This window comes from Mesitornis unicolor, unplaced genomic scaffold (assembly GCF_000695765.1).
Source record: "Mesitornis unicolor isolate BGI_N332 unplaced genomic scaffold, ASM69576v1 scaffold17875, whole genome shotgun sequence".
NCBI classification, from domain to species: Eukaryota; Metazoa; Chordata; class Aves; order Mesitornithiformes; family Mesitornithidae; genus Mesitornis; species Mesitornis unicolor.
In genome coordinates this window covers 1-14887 of record NW_010184993.1, presented here as the reverse complement: position 1 = coordinate 14887, position 14887 = coordinate 1, and the positions used below count along the sequence as shown (strand labels likewise).

At 37.8% G+C, this 14887-nt stretch overlaps 1 protein-coding gene across 1 annotated transcript; it reads right to left on the bottom strand.

Annotated features, from left to right (window-relative positions):
* Positions 1-297: 297 nt before the first annotated feature.
* On the bottom strand, positions 298-14643 carry NMBR (neuromedin B receptor). The gene is made up of 3 exons (XM_010184683.1): positions 14228-14643; positions 3054-3402; positions 298-699 (listed from the first exon to the last, which is right to left on the bottom strand). The coding sequence occupies exons 1-3, from the start codon at positions 14641-14643 to the stop codon at positions 298-300; spliced, it is 1167 nt and encodes a 388-aa protein (XP_010182985.1).
* Between the last annotated feature and the right edge of the window lie 244 nt (positions 14644-14887).

Genomic DNA, 14887 nt, shown 5'->3' with positions numbered 1-14887 from the left:
TCCAAAGGGATCATCTAGTCCAAACACCCCTGCCAGAGCTTTAAGGTAAAATATTAATATTTAATATTAATATTATGTACAATATTAAGCCAGTCAGTTTAGTTTTCTCAAAAAAATGTATTCTTCACTTCTATCTAAAAGTAAGACTAGATGTGAAATAACTTCAGGTTGGTCAGACTGGTAGATCCTTTTTTCTGAGGACTCAGACAATCTAAGCATGAGAGCACCAAAAGTGTGTTACAAACTGCAAAGGAAAAGTTCAAATTTGTTTCACAGCCAAAAATCACACCTATTAAATCATAATGACATTTCTTGTTTCAAGTTGTGCCCGTTCAGTTGTGTCATGCTAGTCACTGTGTTCCTGGTATTGCTTTTCAGGGAAGTCATTTGAATGGCAGAGGAGTTCTGCAAGTAGCTGGCAGGTCTCTCTTGCTGAGGTTTCCTCCTGCAGCAAAGCTGGTTGTTGAAATGTCTTCTAAAACTCTCACTGAGAAAATACAGTGCAAATGGGTTGACACAAGAGTTGCAGAAGCTTAGCACTCGGGCCACTAAGGTAACTACCATATGTCCCATTGATGGATCAATCTCATTGTAATTAAAAGATCGGTACATATATAGCACATGGTTAGGAAACCAGCAGATAGCAAAGAAGCCAACAAAAACCAGAACAATTTTTGCGAGACGTTTCCGAGTTTCCATCTAAAAAGATGAAGAGAACCCAAATGAACAACAATGAATAGAACTACTCGACATAACAGACTTAATCAAAGCAGGTAGCATTTTGCTTTATATTAGCTTTAACAACTATCAGAAGTAGGGCAAGTAAAAATGCTTCCTGTGGGGAGTTACTTTTTCATTTACTTTCCTTTTCCACTTTCCGTTTACTTTCACTGAAATATCCTAGCTGTTTTCAGTTACAGAAGGTTGCTCTTTCTATATGATATACACAGCAGGAGTGATTCATGACCCAAGAAAACATTGGCTTTTAGCCTGAAATCATGCATCAAAAGATGCCATGAAACAACACTTTCTGATAAGATGTCAGTGCTCGGCTTGAAACTTAGCTTTAGTTAGAAAACAATTTAGAAACCACTGGCTTTGAAATATAGAGACAATGAGAGTGAAATGTAGAGACATTGCTAGGGTGTTAGCTATACAATGGTACTTGCATCCCATTATTTTGTCTGAAATGCCTCAACTTGCATCTAGACAAACCATCAAAACTGCATTGCACAGCGTGAAGCATCTTAATTCAAGGGTATGATGAAAGGTTCAGTTAATCTTCAATCATGACATGAAAGAAATGTACCTTAATTACAGCGCTAAAGTATAATTGGATTACAATGTAGATATCAAGAGTGGCTGAAAACCTGCCAAGAAATGAGCCTACACAGTGATTCCAAGCTAAGAGAGGGAGAGAAACTGGCCAGGTAGAAGGCACCAAAGGGAGGCAGAAACTTTCTACGTATTCCTCTTCAAAGATCTATTTCATACATCAGGTACCAAAGTTTTGCAAAGGCAGAAAAATTTCCTGTTTTTGCTCAATTTTCTGAAAAAAAAAACAAACTACCAAGTTAATTTATTCTAATGGGGTTTCAAAATCAGTTAAATAAATCTGTAAGTAGTTTTTTTGGCTCAATCTAAATCAAAACCAGTGGGGAATTCACAAAAGATGGGAAAACTCTAACATTCCAAGTTGGTAGGATTTGCACTCAGATTGCAAAGGCAGACTAAAAGGTGCAGAAGTATAGTGTGAACATTACACTTCTGTGCTATGCAAGAAACATGAGTTGTTAGCAATAGTCTGAATTTACTACTTCTTGCTGGGAGATGTGTAAGTACACTAGAATTTTCCATTCTTCTGAGCCTCATAGATTAATAAAAAGAAAAAATAACTAAGTAGAATAAAAAAATATGTTCTTGCTCTGAAAATACATGTGGGTTCAGAAATGTGATATAAATTAAATACTGTTTCCATCCTCAGGGTTCAGCCAAAAGGCTCTCTATATTTCACAGGAAAATAAAATAATACATGAAGTGCTAATATGTACGCATTTTTGACAAGAAACAGGCTAGAGCAGAAATGAAATGCTGAGCAAAAAGGACATGGGGGAATGTGGTCTTTTTTTTAAAGAATATGCACAGAGATTTCAGTGAGTATAAGGGTATTTTCTAAAATATTGGCAGAGAAAACCCTTCCAAATTGATTTAATGAGCATAAGTATTTTTCTCTGTCAATACTAATGCTTTTGTAAAGTGGTTGAGGCACTTTCACTGCAAGAGTTGCTGTTTGTATATATAAATGCTCCTGCTAATGAACAGCCTGTTGCTATCCTATTGCTTCCTGTGCCTTACAGGGAAGCTGGTTTTGTCCAACATTTTAAAATGTTTTGTCTTAAAGGTATACAGAAGCTATACTGAAAGTTTTATAGCATCTATAATAGAAATGGTATTAGAAAAGTGTAAGTTTAGGATTGTATCCAAGAAAGATCTACTGAGAAAGCCAAAAAATAATCAGTTCATGCTCTGTTCTTATTTTCAGCACTCATTGGTCTGAGAAGAACCTTAGGTCCCCTAAGAAAAAAAAATCACTGCCTATGTCAGTTTTTTTTTCATTTCCAAGCACAAATAAAACAGGGAGAATTATCAAAAAGTTCATGTAAGATTTCTTCACAAAATGGCTGCCTAAAGAGATAAGTGAAGCCACTAGCATTAACTACAAAAACATTGTTCCTCAGTAAGAATAAGAGTAATGGTTTGAGTAACAACACATACAAACACATATACCAATCCCATTTCTTGTTAGGAATATGGTTTGATGGCACAGAATTTATATTTTTCCTTGCTGATATTCATTTACATACTGAGCTTAATACTGAATAATTGCGAAAACAAGATTTTTCAGAGAATCCTCTGCTTAGTTCATGCATGAGAAAACTGAACTAATCCTCTAGGAAATCCAACAATTTGGACGTTATAATTCCTATACTTGCATCCAAAATTGTATACAGAACACAAATCTTTCATTGGGATGTAAAAAGCAAATTACTTACCTGTCTTCTGGAATGCTCACTGTATTCTCCAGGGATGTTGTGAGCACTTTTTATTAAACTCTTTGCAATATGATAGTAGTAGATACTAATAATGGCAAGGGGCATAAGGAAATACACGAGGAAAATCAGCACAGAATGGATCTTTGGGTGCATGTCATCTGTCATGGGGTATGGTATGCACGCTGTGAAAGTGGCATTATCTGCGTCATTGATGTGGGCCAGTTCGGAGAACACTGCTTCAGGAACTGCTAGGAGCACAGAGATTACCCAGATGGAAACGGCTTTAACACAGGTCCATAGGACTGCACTGGAGGTCTGGATGTCCATGGGATTTACAATTGCTTTGTACCTGCAATTGATCAAAATGCAGATGCAAATTAAAATGTATCTTTTCAAATATGTGATGCATAATGCGACTTCATATCTTTGATTAAAATAATATCGTATTTTGTTCTTATTTTAAATATCAAGGGGTTTGTAATATTTCTTAAATCTGCATTCTCTAGATCTCTAGCTTCATCTGTATATATACCTACCAGAGATGGCAAAAGGAGCCCTGGATACAACCTGCAGCTGTAGGTGCCCATTCTGTGCCAGCCTAGTGAAAGCACAGAAGCAGTCATGACTTTACTCCTTCTTTCTCTGCATCCCCCAGCAAATTCCCAAATGCACATCCTACCTCCATACTTCCACCTCATATTTGCACCAGCCCATACAGACTAGAGTTTGCTTCCTTCCTTGGCTCCAACAGACTCCACCAGACCCTCTGGGAGTACAGGACAATAATCAGCAGTAACCTCCTCTTGCCAGACCAGCAACAACCACTGCTGTGATGGCTTTTGCCTTTTCACCCCAGCTTCTTTCCACACACAGATTTAATGTCAAGACTGTAATGCCTGGAATACATCCATCTTCATAAAGTCAGGCAGGAATGACTCCCAATGGCCTGTGCAGAAATATTAAACTTTTAAATATTTAACTCTTAAATAAAATAAACATTTCTGCATCAATAGATGGGAGCTGCTGCTCTATACCATATTTTGGGAAACTGTATCATAATATAACACAGAAACTTTTGCAGAATCGATCATTTCATAATCATTACAATGAAAACAGGAAGAATTGCAGAGAATGGAAATACCACACTACAGCAAAGTAAAATAAGTGAATAGAAGTAGAATCTGGTCAGAAGTTCTTCTATTAAAAAAAGAAATGTTGCAGAAGTTGATACAAAGTGAAACTTTTGATAAGAAAACATCAGTTTTAAAAGGCCAAATCCACGTTGAGAAAAAATACTTCAAGGATACATTAATGTTTTGCTTAGATTTTAAACTTTTTTTAATAATTTAATTTTTTTTCACAGTGTAACTAAATTATGCTTTAATGTTTTTATTAAAAACTGAACATTAAACAAAACATTTCTGTTTGTCTAAATTGTGGTAATCTGTAAGTTTGCTTTATCTGTTCTTTTTTTCTTCTTCAATATTTTGTTTCTACTTTTGATTTGATTTGGGATGGGTAAGGTTTGGGTTTTTCAATTGCAGAAGATTTGAGAAATGGAAAAATTATTTTTCTTTAATATCTAAAGAAAAGTTTAACAGGAAGAAGGGAGTCAGGAGAGATTCATACTCCAGGTACATAACTTTATTAATCTTAAGGTCTTTGTAGTCAATGAAGTTGTACTTTCAAAGGATAATTCATTTTTAAAGTGCATTAAATCACCCTCTAAGGTGCTTATTTTTCTCTGTTAGCAATACAATGAGCTTAGAGTGAGAAGAACTGTAACTTAAATGTCTTTACTTGGTGATAAAATTCCTTATCCATGCATGTAGGTTCATATACATGCATATACAAATATAAATTTACATGGGTATGAGCAGGTGTTTAAATACATACCAAGGATTAGGTTATGGTTAAATATAACATAATTACTGAAGGGAATGCTAAGGAATAGAGTTGTGATCTCGAATACCCTCTATGGCTAATTTGCAGGTCCTGCCAGGTAACTCATAGCCCCTCAACAGGTTGAGCAGATGTTTGAAGAACTGGGGATAAAAGCTGTATCCCCATGCAGTAACTTGTGAGTTTGCTGGCAACCAACAGTGCTATTGGCTAGACCATGAAAATGTCTGGAGTAGAGCACTGCCTTGGTATTCTAGCAAACTCTTCCTTCAGAGAATATTTCAGGCAAAGTATGTCTTGGACTCCTCTTTCTCAGGACTGTGACAAATTGTTTTATCACTAAATAATTAAAAATAATGGTTGTTTACATTCATATCCTCTCTGAATTCAGAGAGAAAATTTTTAATGTGCCTTCACACATATCACTGAGTAGAAAATAAAACTCAGTAAACTGTCTCTGTTAATTTATGTTTACCATTTCTTCTAACACACAATGAGATAGTCCCTGGACACCAAGGTGTAAAGAAATCCTTTATACTGCCATAGGAAGCATAGAAGCTTCTGCACAAAGCATGCATGCTCCCCAGCACAAACTGTGACCTTATTATTCAATAATTTGCTTCCTATTACTGTCTGCCTTGATTTAATTACATAAAGACAGACCTTCTATTTCATTTCATTCAGCTGAGGTGACGTCAAGTCTTTACATCTGCTCAGTCCTTTCAAACTTTACATTGCTGGGGAAGAGCTGGTTTAAGGACTTTGCAGGGGTAAGGGGGGAGTGAGGGGAAGTTGGAAGGCATTGGGACAGAGTGCCCTTTTTCACAAAAATGGCTGGGTTCAGCCCAAAAAGCTTCTTTAATGTTATCAAAATTCTACTTGCTACTTCGGCTGACTACACTATGACATTCTTCTTCCTAGGTCTCAGCCCTGCAAAGTACTCAGTGTCAATGGGAAGGAAAAGTACTTTACAAAATCTGTCTTGCTTGTATCTCTGAAAAGATACAGAGTAGAAACAGACGAGTTACAGATAATATCTGAGTGAAACATTCCTAAAATGAACACTCAGCTTCTTTCCTTGTATAAAACCAGTATAAAACATACCAACAACCATTCAAATTACAAAGTGCTTATTTTCTATGAATAAAATAACACTGGTAAATCGGAGTAAGGGTGCCAATTATTTAGTCAAACTACTAAGCAAAATCCATCTTTTCCTTTACTTCACTGATGAATAAATAAAATTACAGGTTACCATGAAGTTCAGGAAATATTTATAAATATGCATTTGGTTTTAATTAAAAGCCTTCATGTAAATTCTGTCTTTCTACACCCTCTATCATTATCACTGCTTACAAAGGCACCCCAACTCAGGAAATACTTTTATAATAAGTTTCCTTTCTTTGGAGCTGTGGCTGCTGCCAACAGACACAAAAACAAACTTGCCCATTCTGCAGATACTGATTTGGTTTATATAGTGTGTTTTCATTACAAAGCAATCTCTTCCCTCTACACAACCCATAAAATTGATGAAAAAAAGAATATCTTCTTCCTCCAGAGTTATAACATGTTGCTACCTCCTAAACTCCAGTATAGCTTATCTACATCTCCCCATCTTTATTTTCAAAGGCCTTCATAAATTTATTTCTCAGCCCCCAATTATAATGGAAAGCTCTATTCCTGTCTCTGCTGCATCCACAATGCTATTCCCCTCCCACATGCTTGACTTCAAAAAAAGCTGCTCCATGATTACTCCTAAGCTGCCTCTCTATTGCATAGCTGTCTTTTTCTAGAGTACTTTGTTGGGATGACCTTCAAAAACAAATTAAAAATCATTAAAAAAAAACAACTAGACAATACATAGGCAACCACCAGATTATGATTACAGCCTACTATTCTAAGCAAATTTACCTCAATATTTCCTTGCCCTTGTGTTCTGTATCTTCTGTTGTCTCTACTTAAAAACTCTTCAGGTCAAGGACTTTCTTCTTGTTCCTGTTCATATAGCACCTACCAAAAATAGAACCCTAATTTATCTCCTAGTTTACCACATGCCACCACAATGCAAAAAAAGACATATAGTAAAAAAGTGTCATACACCAAGCAGAGAAAAAATTCAGGCAAGGCAGACTGATACTACTTTGTTTTAATTTGCATTTTAATCCTGGAGCTGGAGGGGTTGGTATCATCTGGTTTATTATAAAGCTTCTGGTTTAAGTGCCGTTGCTGTGTCATAGTACTGAATTTCCTGCAAACTAGAGTAATTTATAAAAAACATGTTTATGTTAGCATTTTATTGTGTCATTGCATGAAGATTTAAAAAACAAAAAGACACCATTTAGCCTAAGAATATAAAAGGATATAAATACATCTGGATAGGAAACATGGTTGTATGGTCAATATTTGTTACAAGTACTAAAATCGTGTCAAGTTGCAGTCCACTCCATCGAAGCAGAATGAAATTTTGGATGGAGTCAAATCTCGTTTCCTTGTATGAACAGTTCTGTTGGCTCAGCTCCAGTTGCATCGTTAAATGGGGGACAATTTATCTAGTTGAGAACAATGTAGTATCATTTGATGTCCACTGCTGTGGGAACTTCTTTCAAAACACACAAACAGTCTGAGATTCACATTTATTCTGTCTTATAGTTATAAATTCTTTCAATTTAAAGTAGATTTCTTAAATTTGTAATATTAGTACCAATAGTTTTGTTCTGTGCTTATGTCTTTAGTGCAGAGAATTTCTTTCAACAGGAAAGAGCACCATAGAGGTCTGACAGTTGAATATAATGTATAGTATTTGAAATTAAGACTAGCAGACTATGTGTAAATACAAATAAAATTAATGTCAGTGGCATGTGTTCTGTGTTTCTCAGGGAAAAAGTTTTCCATTGTATAGAAATACACTCTGCTGAGCCAAAACTATCAGTAATGCTTCAACAAAAAATTCTGATTTAGTCTTTTGGGTGATGATTTCTCCACCTCAAAAGAGACAAAACATAAATTTCCCAGGATGTTTGGGTTTTTTTCCACATGAAATATATTGCCTTTCCTTTCCACTCAGTGTTTCAGAGGAGACATTTTCTCTTTTGTTTTCATTTTTCTTCTCTTGCTTTTTCTTTCTCTTGCCATTCATTTTACATTAGCTAACTGTATTTCTTACAAGCTTGTACAAACCTTACAATGCTCACTTACTGCCTGCAATCTGGCTTTTTAGTTCTACTTGTCTAAGCTCATTTACTTATAACTGCATTAGTTAAAAGTACCATTTATAATTTGTTCATCTCTCCTCCCAAGAGCAGTAATAGTAAATTACTTCACTGGCTATTATTCAGAAAAGTACACATACATCAGTATTCCTAGTAGATTTATATTTAAGTTTGATAATTGCAATTAACTGATGAACTTATTTTTATATATCTTAAGATAGACAAATATGTCTTCAGCAGAGTTGCAGTTTTTATAAGTTTCTACTGTGAAAATGAGGAAAGGAGCGGAGCGGAGCGGAGCGGAGCGGAGAGGAGAGGAGAGGAGAGGAGAGGAGAGGAAATATAGCATTCCCCACTGTGAAGTACAAGGCAGCCTAGCATAACCTCCTCGCTTTTATTGCCTTTCTGGAGCATTTACCTCATTCCAACAGTAATTTGGAATTCTGGATTTTGGTTTCTGCTCAGAACTGGTGGATAGGAGGAAGGGAAAGTCAATACCTAGGTTAGAGGTTAGGTATTGCAATGTGTAGCCTAGACAAGCTTATGTACTGTTTGGCTTTGTCCCCTAATGCTCTGCTCTCCATTTAGTTATATTACTTCTTTCTCACTATAATCCTATTGTAAGAAAAAAAATCTTAGAAAACTACACCTAACCTTGTCTTCTTCTTTCCATTTATATTCTGAATCTTGAAGGGTTAAATTAGTTTGATGAAAAAAGAAACATTTCCCCAAATGGACTTGATCCAAATCTTGTTGATAACCCTGCCTTTAGACTGGTGAGACAGAGACATATGCTTATCTGCATATCCACCACAAGTTTAGTCTATGTCTCCCAGCAATGATATCCATACATACTTGAATGAAGAAAATATCATAGAATCATCACTGCTGGAGCAGAAGATAAATAAAAATATCACTTACAGAAACTAAAGTGCCTGGAAGAAGAAAACCCAAGTGTAAAATATGCCCAGTGCCAGTTTACCTTTATAAAATTGTTGTTATTAGAAAAGAATTCCTCCCATTTCCTTGATGAACTCAGTAACAATCTATGCTATGGCAGATAGCATAACCATTGAGGAGAACACTACATAATCAGATGATTTTTAGAAATGTTTCAAGCCAAGAAGAAGTAAATAACTGAACGTCTATTTATGTAACTGGAACCATTTGAGAATCTAGACCCCAAATTTCTAATTTCTAAATTCAAAAAGCTGCAACTTTGTTTACTTGTTCCAGTATTATCAATTAGAAGACTCCACTCCATCACTTCTAAACTTGTTTCCAGATCAATTTCATTTGCAACTTCTGTTCTTAGTCTGCATTGAAATGAGCGTAGATGGAAAAAAACAAGTACACACCATGGTGAAAAAAAGGAACATTAAAAAATCACAGAGGAAAAAGTTAACATATCAATCTTTAAAATACAAACAATCAAAGAAACTTGAAGCCAAAGCACAAACATGACACTATGTTAAGAAAAGTAATGGGAAAAGTAGTTGGGGAAAAAATGAAACAATATTTCGGGTAGTCATGTGAAGGACAAAAGAGAATCATGTGAGGTAGAATAAGAACTTATCAGAATAATCCATTTCTCTCAATTTCATATGCTCACCACAATTTTATTTGTACGTATGCTCATATAAAGCTGGTAATATACCATTAAATCTGCATGCAGCAGATGTAACTACACCAAGGTTCATATGGATTTTTTGTCTCTTGGTTATTTTCTCTGACATCTGACAAGTTGTGTCAAGTTAAATCCAAAACACACTACTCCTCAATGAACAGCAAAGTAGATTTCCTTTTACTTTCCACTAATTTCATGAACTTGAAAGAACTTACTGGGTATTTGTAATCACACGGTATTTAGTTATTTAAGTATGAATTTAAATTTTCAAACTCCTTTATTGTTTAGATATAGGATAGGAGTCACGGCACTAATGCAAAATAGCTCTGATATCTGGTTAATCAAGTATTTGTCTCATCAAAGGTGTCTTTCTATCACACATTCTAGGAAGAATACAAAGAATAGGCTATTTCAATTGCAGTAGCGTGAGTTGCCTCACTGTTCAGCTTCACTGTCTTCATCAGAGTGCAGAAGGACTGTATCTGAGCTAACACATTTAAACCCTTCATTAGAAAGAAAATTCAATCTAGAAAAAGTAGCAGAATTAAATTTAATCCTATTTTTACAGATCACATAAAAAATAGGTATAAATGACAATCAAAAAGAAAAGGAAAGACTATGTGAGACAAATCTAAAGCTGTTTTTAGAGACTGCCATTTACTTCTTCAAAGTCAATTCACCCCAGATCTCTTGGCATTTTGTGGGTACAATTGCTTTTTGTCAGTGTACACAATAATGCAATGATGGCCAGGGGTGCACACTGTAGCACTTATCCTTAATCTGCTCCCCCTTGAGCTTTTCCAACCGCCTCTCTACACCAAGGTTTATGCATCATCCAGAGCTCTAACTCTGAAAAGCATCTTGGAAACACCTTGCCATACTTGTGCTCCATTTCCTTACTCCAGATTCCTTCCTAGGCACACAACAGGAAGATCTTTCACTCTGAGAAGAGGGTGAGGAGCCCCATGGGCCCAGTTTGCATTCTGAGCTAACTGCATGGCCCATCATGGACATAAATTAGAATAATAATCCCAGGCGCAGTGAACAAGTTCATGGAGTGGTTCAAGTCAGGCACAGTTCAAAGCAGGTTCATCCCTGGCTTACTCCTTTTTTGCACTGAGGAGATGCTGGCACACTTTTTCATGTGTGCCATGCTGCAGTGCCTCTGGCTACACTTCTCCTCTAACCTCCTTATTTTTACCCTAATTATCCAAGACCACACCAAGTCCTGGGACTTTCTCATTAACATCCATTAACCCCGGCCAAAACTGCAGTCCATGGCCCCTGGAGAAGCAAAAAAGGGGAAAAAAAAAGGGTCAAGAGGGGTTCTGTTTTTAATTTCTTCTCCCACCAAATCTCTAGGAAATGCACCCCTGGCCATCACACACCAGCTCTATAGGCACTTTCAGGCACTTTATTTCACTTTTTTTTCTGTTTTGTACATTTTTGTCCCTGAGCCCCTTCCTTTCTTTGATTTGTCACCCACTGCAATGATTAGGTTTTATCTTTCTGTAATCCACTCGTTTTCCTTGTTTGTTTTTTGGGGTGTTGTGTTGTGTTGTGTTTTGTTTTGTTTTGTTTTTAACTAGAGAAATATTAAGGATTCTGGAGATGGTCTTGTTTCTGCACTATAAAGGAAAATCAATAGAAGCAGAGGCTATGAGGAACAGTCTCCTCACATCTCTCAGCCCCACAAGTCTTCTTCCTCACTGGCCCATCTTTTAGGACACATGGACAGTCTGTTCCTGCACCTTTAAGACTTCCTTCTTGAAGAGTGCCCAGCCTTCCTGGACTCCTTTGCCCTTCAGAACAGCCTCCCAAGGTACTCTGCCAATCAGTCTCCTGAACAGGCCGAAGTCTGCCTTATGGAAGTCCAAGGTGGCAGCTTTGCTAACCCTCCTCCTGACTTCTCTGAGAATTGAAAACACTGTTATTTCATGATCACCATACCCGAGACCTATGCCTCCAACCATCACATCTCCTACAAGTCCTTATCTGTTAACAAGCAGCAGATGCAGGAGGGCACCCTCTCTAGTTGGCTCCTTCACCAGTTGTGTCATGAAATTATTATCTTTCACACACTCCAAGAAACTCCAGAACTGTTCCCTCTCTGCTGTATTGTATTCCCAGCACACATCTCAGAAGCTGAAGTTTCCCGAAAGAACAAGAGGTAGCAATCATGAAATCTCTCTGAACTGCTTACAGAGTATTTCATCAGCCTCATCTTTCTGACTAAGAGTTCTGTAGCAAACTCCCACCATCATGTCTGCCTTGTTGCCCTTCCCCTTGATTCTTACCCATGTTTGCACACAAAAAAAATAAACAAACAAACCAAAACCCAGATAATCTCAGTACTAGATAATCAAGCTTCCAGATAAAAGGTGCACATATGTCACACTGAAAGCACTAGTGATGCTGAGAGGGATTTCCATGACAAAACGCCATATGAAATACAACAACTTTAGAAAAGATACATGTTCAACGAATACTGCTTTTACTTCCTTATAGCTTCAGTTTATAAGTAATGATTGTTTATTGCTAATGTAGCTATTGTTGTTAAATGTATCATATATATGTAATTTGCCATGTAGAATTTCCACACAAACAATACGTGCTAATTGCACTGTGGAAACCAAGACAAACTCCCTTATCCTAATTCACACAGACACACTGTAAAGAACTCTATTTATAAATCTGTTCCTCCACGTAAACAGCGTCTGGAGTTCTATAGAGTCCTGTGGTAATTGGGAGCAAAAAGCCAGAAAGACTTTAATGATCATATATTAAAACATACTTTGAGCATTATCTGTGAAAGAAGGGGCCAATGAGAAGACATTGAAAATGTACTGGTTTATAATGGAGCCTTTTTAGCAATATCAGTGCTCCCAAACTGCTAACATCCTATGCTAGATTTACTTATCTGGAGAAAACACTGCCCCCAGCCAGGCCTCACTTCCTCATCACCTCTTAGGTGCAGAATGTTGCCACCATTTCTGATCTACTCACATAATTTGACATAGTTTCCCCATAACCAAATCTAGTCAAGATGGGAGACATTAGGATCTGGCTACAAATTAGTGTGACAAAAACCTCTCCACACCAATGCCTCTGTTTTAGTTCAACATAAGTGTTGCACAATATTACTTCTTGAATCTTTACTGATATTAAAAAGACATAAAATTACATGGAAAAAAAACCAAACAATGAATGCTTCAAAGCTATATAAAAAGTAAATTAATGAATCCTTCAACATTAAATATCCCAGCATTCCCTCACACTATGTTTCACTAGAGATACTGTCTCCTTTGCAAATAACTTCTTCCCTTTTCATATAGGATAAGACAATTATACTTTTAAACAGTGGAAACAGAGCAGAAAGAAAACTGCCTTAAGTGTGAAGATACGTTACTAAACTCAAGCCTTTACATCATACATCAATGTGATGCATGTGTTCAGCTTAAAATCCAACAAAAGAAATTGGAGTATCTCCCATGGAAAATGAATTAAACATTTAAATTTCTGGCTGAAAAGAAGAGAAGTGCTCTGACTAGGGACAAAAGGTAATTTCACTCAATTTAAGGTTGCCCATTACACCACAAGATTTTGTCTTTCAGAGCCTGAAACACAGTCCAACAGCCACCCAGTTGCTATAAATTCCTTAAGTATCCATTTATATTAATTGGAAAGAAAAGCTTGGGGTCCAGCTTTTTGTTTCTTCCTAATCTGACAAGTACTAGAGATTGCAGTGTTACTTTCTAGTTTGTTTTGGGGGATTTTCTTTCTTTTTTCTTTTTTTTTTCTTTCCTTCCTTGTTTGTAAGTTCAGAAGCCAAAATGAATAGTTTGAATCAAAAGTTTAAGGCTCACAATTTCAACAGAACGGTGTGGTGCCTCTGAATTCCCAGAGGCTGAAGTAGTTCCGGCAGTCACCCGCTCTTCTACTAGAGCACAAATGCGCACACACTTGTGCACGCGCACGCACGTGCACACACAAACTTACTTCCTCAGCAGAAAGAAACAAATCTATTAGAAATACCTCTGCGCTTGACTTGGTTTAAGCTGCTCACTGGCTGCTGACATATCACTGTGGTTTGTCATGGATTATATTTAGGGTCTGAAACCATCTTGTAGTGAATAACAATACATGGGCTGTTACAGGACCATCCCAGAGGTCCAGAAGACAGGACTAAACCCAGTTCTCGCATTTGGCACCCTGGAATATGGAAGCCTAGGTGCACCCATCTCCAGAAATCCTTTAAGTTAGTACCAACCATACTTACTATTAGTCAGTGAGGAAGCAGTATGGGCACCTCACAAGTTGGGATGAGGGGACTGCAAATGAGGGATTCCTTATTAGAGCTTCACCTTTCATGCTAGCTTTGGCTAGCATTAGCCCAAGCTGCAGAGAGCTGAGAAGGGGCAACCCAGCTTTCTTACCTGTCCGCACTAAGGGCGGTGAGGGTGAAGACAGAGACACCAACAGAAGTGAGCTGGATGGCAGGGATGAGTTTGCAGCCCACCTCCCCGAAGAGCCACTCCTCAGAGAAATACCGGGAGGCATCCACTGGCACACAGGTAACTAGCAGGAGCAGATCACCAGCAGCAAGGCTGGAGATGAAGATGTTGGGCACGCTCCTCATAGCACTATTGGAGATGAAGATCTTCATGAGGGTGATGTTGCCCAGCAAGCCCACAGTTATGATGAGCAGGTAAAGCGAAGGGATCACGCAGCGGACAATGAACATGGCTGTACCCCTTGCCGGGGGCAGCAGAGCTGTGTCTGGCACCAGCTGGGTGCTCCCATTCCCCCCGAGGGGTACTGCCGTGAGCTCGGGCGGCAGCACCGTCTCCATCCTCCAGCTTCAGGCAGACCAGAGGTCTCCAGTGCAAAGTGCCGTGGGAACCACTTGAAAGCTTCACCTCTCTGCAAGGTAACCAACTTTCTCCCCTTCCCCTCGTGCCTTTCTTCCTCCCTCTTTTCTGAATTTTCTCCCCTCAGAAACGCAGGGGAAGCACTGTCCGGCGGCGCAGTGCGGGGTGCGGGGGAAGAAAAAATCCCACACCGCTCCCTTTCGGCTCTTCGTCAAGCGCTCTGCC